General features: G+C 51.5%; 1 protein-coding gene across 1 annotated transcript in view; it reads left to right on the top strand.

Moving 5' to 3' along the window:
• The first annotated feature begins 1,899 nt into the window (after positions 1-1,899).
• The window catches only part of LOC102483550 (glutathione S-transferase theta-1), an 8,526-nt gene continuing 1,717 nt past the window's right edge, over positions 1,900-8,708 (top strand). The window contains exons 1-3 of the mRNA XM_006157159.3: positions 1,900-2,143; positions 2,638-2,725; positions 5,960-6,110. Of these exons, the coding sequence (XP_006157221.1) occupies positions 2,032-2,143; positions 2,638-2,725; positions 5,960-6,110 (351 nt within the window). The 5' untranslated portion in view covers positions 1,900-2,031. The remainder of the gene's footprint in view (positions 2,144-2,637; positions 2,726-5,959; positions 6,111-8,708) is intronic.

Raw genomic sequence — 8,708 nt, forward strand, 5'->3', positions numbered from 1 at the left:
GCTCTTCCCTCTGAAAGCTGCCAAGAGGGAAATTAACAAATAAATACCCGAGAGCCTTGTCGTTCTTCGAGTGAACGTGATTCTGCAGTACAAGGGTTAGCAGGCACCCTGCACGTGTTGACTGTAGAGACAGTGGTCGATCCGTTGGCTGAGCCAGCATCCCAGGACAGGACTCTCTAGCATGGAGTATTGTTAATCATGAGTCCTGCGTCTATCCTGAGAAATTAGTCGGAGGACAAAAATGTCAGCAGCTTCCCCTGGTCGGGGACCATTTGGGGAGAGGCTTCAATGTCTTGCCTAAATGCTTGGCTGTAAATTGTAAACGGTAAAGGGGGAGCTCACACTGTGTTTTAGGGTAACGTTTTGGCTGCTGGTGGGGCTGGATGGGGAGGTGGTCGCAGAAAAAGGAGAGAGATTGGGATATTGCACTTAACCAAAGAGAAGGGGGTGGAGAACTTGGTCCCTCCTCTGTCTGGAGAGGTCTGTAACAGAAGCCAGGAAGAGGGCAGAGGTCATCCTCAAGCAGTCTCACGTTTCAGCAGCTTTCAGCCTCTGATTGGCTGAAATACGATTGGGTCAGCTGCTGTGATTGGCTGAATCTCAATTGCTGTGATCTGGGTAGAGTTTGGGTTATAACTTGAGAATCAAGCTAGGTTGCAGTTTAATAAATGTGGTGACAGCTTTAGGCCAAATATATTACATAACTACAGAGGCCCTCCTAGGACAATTTTCTTTTTAAGAGATTTTTGCTGGGTTTGTGTGCTCCTGGGAGGAACAGAGAGACAGAAAGTGAGAAATCACCCCCCAAGGGGGATGGCCACTCCGCAATCCCTTGTCCTCCATTCTCCTCTTGGGATACACACACACACACACACACACACGCCCAGCATGAGTTTAAGCCACTGGTCCAGGACTCAAAGCAGTCGACTACGTAGGAGGCCAGCGATATAACTATTACACCACCTGCTGGTCCCCTAGGACAATTCATTTTAACAATGGTGACCATGGGGTATTAGGGAGGCAAACGTATTTTTAGATTTTTCAATAACCTGTCTTTCAATAACCTGTCTCTCCGACAAGGGGCTTTCCGTGACTTTTGGATTTGGGAACAGTGTCTTCTCATTCCAGGAGGGAGTGTCATAGCCACAGCTCTCCACAGCTCTCCGGAGCCCCAGGGACTGGGTCCTGCAAAAGGGGTTGGGAAGTTCTTTTTTTTTTTTTTTAATAATTATTTATTTATTCATTCATTTATTTTAATTTGACCAGAGAGAGACAGAAACGAGGTGGGGGTGGGGGGTGAGAAGGCAAGCCACCAGGTCTGGGACTCAAACCGTGGTCAGCCATGTGGGAATGTCCAGCACCTCAGCCACCAGCCACCTGCTGGTCCCCAAGGGGTGGGGAAGTTCTATCACAGGCAGGTTGCCAACATGTGGATAGGCTCCTGGGGACCTCTGGCTTCCGAGGGAGGGATTAGCTGGAGTGAAATGAATCTGACCTCATGGGGGAGGCGAGGCTCATTCCTTCAAAGGGCGTGGGCTAGGCCTTAGCAAGGAGCACTGGCCAGACAGCCTCCCCTCCCTCCATCCTGGGCGCTGGGCCCAGGCGCTGGGTTGGAGGCTGGGGCATTTCCTTTCTACTATTGTTTTCCAGGGAAGCCTCCCCTCTCAGCCTTGTGCCAGAAGAAGAGGAGAGAGAGGGCTTGAGCTGACTGCAGGCAGCCCAGGCCTTCCGATCCTAAATTTACTGTGCTGGGATCTGGAAGCACCTTTGACGCCCGGTTTCCCATGACCGCTCTTTGCAGCATCTGACGCTGGTGGATTGAAGTTCAGCAGAGCGGAGAGGGAGGGCGGGGAGGGAGTAAACGCAGCTGATTGGCTCGAAGTTCTCCGGAGCCATCCAATGGGCGGAGAGGGCGTGGCTGGGCTTCGGCCACCCGGGGCGCGAATCGCGCAGCAATTACAGCTCTTCTGCGTGTCCTGTCTCCTGATCCGCACCCCAGCCACCCCGTAGGTTTGCCCGCTACCCCCCGCCATGGGCTTGGAGCTCTACCTGGACCTGCTGTCCCAGCCCTGCCGCGCCGTCTACATCTTCGCCAAGAAGAACGGCATCCCCTTCGAGCTGCGCACCGTGGACCTTATGAAAGGTGGGCTTCGCAGGCGGGCCAGGGATCAGGGCCCACAGATGTGCCCCGACTTCTGCCCGACCTCTGCCTGTCGGCCTCGCGATCGTGCCGATAGACGGGAAACGGGAAACTCTCCCCAGTGGGAACCGTTGCATCAGTTATCGGTTGCGTATTTTTAAAGAGCTTTGATCTTCGCCTCGTGAATTCAAGACACTCCTAAAATGCAAGCTAACCGGGAGCGGCGCAGGTGCGGGGAGGAGGGGAGGGAATCGGGGCTCCGAGAAAAGCAACTAACCAGCTTCATTTCCTGCTTGGAGTAGCCCCTGTTTGCTGAGTTTTTGCATCTGCCTGCAGGACAGGGTTATTCTCCCTCTGACGTGGCAGGGGACTGGAGCCAGTGACCCTCTTCTCTGATGTCCCCCAGACAAGAGACTCAGAGAGCTGGAATTTGGGATGGGGAGTGGGTACAGGGCTCAGGGTTCTCCTCCCCACCCTCTCACTGATCTCTCCCACAGGCCAGCACCTCAGCGATGCTTTTGCCCAGGTGAACCCCCTGAGGAAGGTGCCAGCCTTGAAGGATGGAGACTTCACCTTAGCGGAGAGGTGATGGGTCCCCGGGTTGCTGTCCAACCGAGCCAGTCAGCCATCTGCGTATCTGCTCTTTAATCCTTCCTTCCTGCCTGCCTTTCAGGTTTACTTTTAATTTCTTTTCCTTTCCCGCCCCCTCAATGGCCGAAGGGCATGTGTTTTCACCAGAGGGGCAGGAGAGAGAGAGAACTCCCAGTGGGGTGTGGTCACGACACAATTCTTTCTCCTCCATTTCTCCATTCTCTTAGGATTTGGGGGCACTCAGCCACATGGACCTGGCATGTTTTTTAAGCTGCTAGCGCTGGGATTCAAACTGAGGCCACATGGGGTCCTGTTGCTTTAATTATCAGGCTGCAAGGCCCCATTTCTTCCGTCCTTTGTTAATTTGCTGTAGGTTTTGTTTTTGTTTTTGTTTTTTTTCTATAGGGTGCATGTGCTCGCTAGAGACACAGAGAGACAGAGAGACAGAAAGTGAGAAATCACCCCCACCCAGGGATGGCCACGCCGCAGACCCTTTGCCTCCATTCTCCTTTTTGGATTTTGGGGATGCTTGCACACGCGCCGGCATTGGTGTGAGTTTTAAGCCGAGGGTCCAGACTCTTAACTGCGGTTGGTCAACCTTGTAGGTGTCCAGTGATGTAACCACTACGCCATCTACAGAGAGACAGAAAGTGAGAAATCACCCCCACCCAGGGATGGCCACGCCGCAGACCCTTTGCCTCCATTCTCCTTTTTGGATTTTGGGGATGCTTGCACACGCGCCGGCATTGGTGTGAGTTTTAAGCCGAGGGTCCAGACTCTTAACTGCGGTTGGTCAACCTTGTAGGTGTCCAGTGATGTAACCACTACGCCATCTGCTGGTCCCAATTTTAAGCCGCGGGTCCAGACTCTAACTGCGGTAGGTCAACTTTGTAGGCGTCCAGTGATGTAACCACTACGCCATCTGCTGGTCCCAACCTGGCATGTTTTTTAAGCTATGAAGTCTGGGACTTGAACTGTGTGATTGGCTATATGGGATCCAACCACCTTAACCACTGTGCTACCGGCTGGTCCTATTTATTGCTTCTATGAGGGAGAGTGACAAAGAGACAGTACCCCCAACAGGGTGTTGACAACACTATCCACCCCCCGTCTTCAGCCAGCCCTGGCTCAGGGGTACACACGTGCCTGATATATTCAGGGACGTCTGTGGACTTGAGCCAGGACCTTCCCGTGTACAATTGCCGTACAGAGCATCACATTTCACGGTGGCGCCACGTCTAGGCCATGCGTGTCCACTCTTGACAGTGCGGATTATGGTTTATGTGCCCTGAGTGCTTGCCGGCTGAAGTGGGCAGAGTCCCCCAGGGCTGGAAGGGGCCATTGAAGTCACAGCTTCCCTGCTTCCTTCCTGCATTGTACAGATGAGGAAACTGAGGCCAGGAGAGGGGAGGGCCTGCACAAGGTCTCAGGGCCCAGCCTGCATCCAGGCCTCTTCACTGCCCACTCTGTCCTGCGAAGAAAGGAGAGCACCAAGTGAGCAGTAGCTGTACCGGGCACCCGAGAGCTGCCCCTTCTGCAGATCCTGTGGGCAAGCTCTGTCTCCCGGGATGTTGACAGAACACCCAGCAAGCGTCAGTGGCTGCTGGCTGAGCACCCGCCGGGACCAGGCCCTGTGGTTTGAGCAGCGAACATGTCTAAGCCTTTGTCCACATGAAATTCACATTCTAGATAGGAGAGCTGAGAGTCACCCACGTAAACATGTGACCTGTCAGATAGTGGTGACGCCGATAGAAAAAATAATTGTGGGTGCCCAGCAGATGGCATCATGGTTCTGTCGCTGGACTCCCACTCTCCCACTCGACTGTGGTTCGAGTCTTGATGGCTTAAAACTCACACCGTGTGCATGTGTGTGTGCATGCCCAAGATCCTGAGAGGAGAATGGAGGAGAAGGAATTGCAGCGTGACCATCCTCCCTGGGGGGTGATTTCTTACTTCCTGTCTCTCTCTCTCCCTCTCTCTGTGTCTCTCTGGTGAGTGCATACTTCCTACAGCAAAAATCTATTTAATAATAATAATAATAATAATTGTGAGAGTAGGGGCGGGTGTGATTTGGGGAAAGATGTTGAGGGAAGGCCCCCTTAGAGAGGTAGATCTGAACGGAACGGTAGGAATGGGGGTGCAAGGTGTGTGGAGAAAAGTGTTGAGGCTGGAGGGAGCAGCATGGGTAGAGCCCTGAGGTAGGTCAATTTTTGGGGTGCAAGCTCCAGGCCCAGTCCAAGGCGGCAGTGGTGGTGCAGGGTGGGGAGGCAAGCAGTTCTCAGTGCTCTCGAAAGTCGAAGCACAAGTTTGCTGCAGGGCTAGATGTGGCAGGGGGGAAATGGGAGCCAAAGCCGGCCTCCAGTTTGGTGGCTGTATGGTGGTATCTTTTACCGAAGCCATTAAAAGCCTCTGTGGTACAGTTAGATTCACATTGGTTTTTTATTTTTTTGGAGAGATTTTTGCTAGAGGGCGCATGCACTCGCCAGACAGGCAGAGAGAGACAGAGAGACAGAAAGCGAGAAATCACCCCCCAGGGGGGATGGTCATGCCGCAATCCCTTCTCCTCCATTCTCCTCTCGGGATCTTGGGCACGCACGCACATGCACCCAGCGTGAGTTTTAAGCCACTGGGTCCGGGATGCGAACCGCGGTGGACTATGTGGGAGTCCAGCGACATAGCCATTACACTAACTGCTGGTTCCCAGTTAGATTCACACTGGCAGCCATTCCAGAGCCTGTGGTCACCAGACAGCCCAACACCCACAGAGGCATGACGAGCTCTGGGGGTCAGGCTGCACAGGCCGGACATGATGGGCGAGATCGGGGAGGACTTCCTGCAGGAGGGGTGTGGAGAGGAGGTAGGATTCATGTCATCTGGGAGGCCTTCTGTCAGTCCCAGAAAATGGGGAGGGGACAGCTGCCCATGCTTTGGCTACATTAGGAAATGATCCCAAGTGGCTGTCATCCTTCAATACTCACTCGGGCTTCCCCCTCCTCCTGGAAGCCTTCCCCAGTCCTAGGCTCCTTCTGAAATCCTTGACGTTTTGTTTCTCCCTTGGTGCCCTGGGTTGGTGGCGATAGGATGGCCCAGCATAGTGCTGTGTGACCTTGGGCACTCTCCTTACCTCTCTGAGCCTCACATTCTTCTGCACCATGGGAATAGTGAACATGCCCCACAGAGTGGCTGAAGGGTGACCAAGCCGTGCCTTCTGCCCTTCCCTGTCCCCAGTGTGGCCATCCTGTTGTATCTGAGCCGCAAGTACAAGGCCCCTGACCACTGGTACCCCCAGGACCTGCAGGCCCGCGCCCGGGTGGACGAGTACCTGTCCTGGCAGCACACGGCCCTGCGAGTGAGCTGCACCCGGGCCCTGTGGCAGAAGGTGAGTCACCACTAGAGACACCTCCCGGGCCACTCAGGGAGAACACTTTCTTGGCTGTTAAAAACAATTCCTTTCAGGACCAGAAGGTGGCACGATGATTAAGGTGGCCGGATTCCACTTGGCTGACCTGGCAGTTCGAGTCCTGGTCCCAGCAGCTTGAGAAACACGTGGGTGTATGTGCATGCATGTCCCAAATCTGAAAGGAGAGTGGAGGAGAAGGGATTGCGGCATGGCCATCTCCCACGGGTGTACTTTCTTGCCTTTCATCCCTCCCTCCTTTCGTCTCTCTCCAGCAAGTGCGCATGCCCTCTATCAAATTAAAAAAATAGAGAGAATTTATTTCTTTTTAAAGAGGTGTTTGCCTTAGGGCGCATGCTCTTGCCAGAGGGAGAGAAAGAGACCTACACAGTGACATACACAGTGAAAGAGAAAGTGAGAAGTCATGCCCTGGGGGGATGGCCATGTTGCAATCCATTCTCCTCCTGGGATCTTAGACACACACGTACCTGCCCCCAGAGTGAGTTTCAAGCCACCGGGTCCAGGGTTCAAACTGTGGTTGGCCATGTGGGAGTTCAGCAATGAAACCCCTATCCTATCTGCTGGCCCTAAAAAACAAAAAGCATTTCGAGACCAGCAGATAGCATAATGGTTATATATCACTGGACTCCCACGTGGCTGACTGCCGTTCGAGTCCTGAACCCAGAGGCTTGACACTCATGCAGAGTGTGTGTGTGTGTGTGTGTGTGCGTGCATGTGTGTGTGCGTGCCCAAAATCCCGAGAGGGGAATGGAGGAGAAGGGATTATGGTGTGGTCATCTCTCCTGGGAGGTGATTTCTTGCTTTCTGTTTGTCTCTCCATTGAACGTACACATCCTGTAGCAAAACAAAAACAAAAACAAAAACAAAAACAAAAAAACAACAAAAAACTCTCTTAAAATTATTTTTCTTTCTGATCTTAGACCTTAGAACACCAAGTCCTGGAAGGTCATAGATAACCTAATCTAACCAACTTGTTTCTCAGAGGACAAACCAATGTACAGAGCCAGGGAGTGGTTCTGCCCACGTACTTTGATTCCTGAGCTACGAGCAGTTCCTCCTACGCTCTTTTTTTTGGGGGGGAGAGGTTTTTGCTATAGGGCGCGTGCACTCGTCAGAAAGACAGAGAGAAACAGAGAGACAGAAAGCGAGAAATCACCCCCCCCCCCAGGGGGATGGCCACGCCTCAATCCCTTCTCCTCCATTCTCCTCTTGGGATCTTGGGCATGCACGCACATGTGCCTGGCATGAGTTTAAGCCACTGGGTCCGGGACTCTAACCGCGGTCGACTACATGGGAGTCCAGCGACATAGCCATTACGCCAACTGCTGGTCCCCTCCTACGCTCTTTTACACCCTCCAGGGTTCCTGAGAATATTGCCTTTTGGAGGAGAAAACAGCAACAACAAATTCCCTCTTTTTCTGTACACATAATTCCCACATGGAGAGGTTTCAGTGAAGAAAGTCAAAACTTGGAAGGAGACATTTCAGCAAATGTTTAATTTCTGGATGGGGACAGACTGTCTAAGCCTAAGAACAATGGAAGAACTCAACAAAAAAAGATTAATAGAGTTTACGTATACGATTAACTTTGCATAGGAAGAAAAAGTTAAGTCTAAAACAAGCAAAACACTGGGAAAGACCATGGGAAAGATATGTTAGGAAGAAGTAAGATTTTAAAAAATATTGCTGTAAGGTATATGTGTTTACTGGAGAGAGAGACACACAGAGAGAGAGAGAGACAGAGAGAGGGAAGAAGTGAGAAAGCACCCCTGGGTGGGATGGCCACACCGCTATCCCTTCTCCTCCATTTCTCCATCTTGCTGGGGTTTGGGGCATGCATGCATGGATGTGTCTGGTATGTATTTCAAGCTACCAGTTGACCATTGGCCATGTGGGAGCTGGTGCCCTTAACCACTAGACTATGGGGCCAGCCTGAGATTCTGCCCTTTTTAAAAATGTTAGTTTTAGTTTTGTCATAGAGTGTATGTGCTCTCAGAAAGACAGAGAGATAGGGGCCAGCAGGTGGCATGCTAGTTAAGATGCTGGATTCCCACATGGCTGGCCGCAGTTCAAGTCCCAGACCTGGTGGCGTTCTTTCTCACTATCACTCTCCCTCTCTCTCTCAATCTGTCTCTTTCTGGTCAAACAGAAGAAGAAGAAGAAGAAGAAGAAGAAGAAGAAGAAGAAGAAGAAGAAGAAGAAGAAGAAGAAGAAGAAGAAGAAGAAGAAGAAGAAGAAGAAGAAGAAGAAGAAGAAGAAGAAGAAGAAGAAGAAGAAGAAGAAGAAGAAGAAATAAAATTAAATAATTTTAAAAATAAAAATTATATTAAAAATAAAAAGAAAGACAGAGAGATAGGGGAAGTCAGAAATCACCTCCAAAAAGGAATGGCCATGTTGCAATCCCTTTTCCCTCCATTTTTCTCTCAAGACTTGGGGCACCCATGCATAGGCACCCAGTGTATTTCTTTTCTTTTTTTTTTTTTTTGAGAGATTTTTTTTGCTATAGAGCGTGTGCACTCGCCAGACAGAGAGAGACATAGAGGCAGAAAGCGGGGAATAA

This window comes from Tupaia chinensis, unplaced genomic scaffold (genome assembly GCF_000334495.1).
Source record: "Tupaia chinensis unplaced genomic scaffold, TupChi_1.0 Scaffold000531_1, whole genome shotgun sequence".
NCBI classification, from domain to species: domain Eukaryota; kingdom Metazoa; phylum Chordata; class Mammalia; order Scandentia; family Tupaiidae; genus Tupaia; species Tupaia belangeri.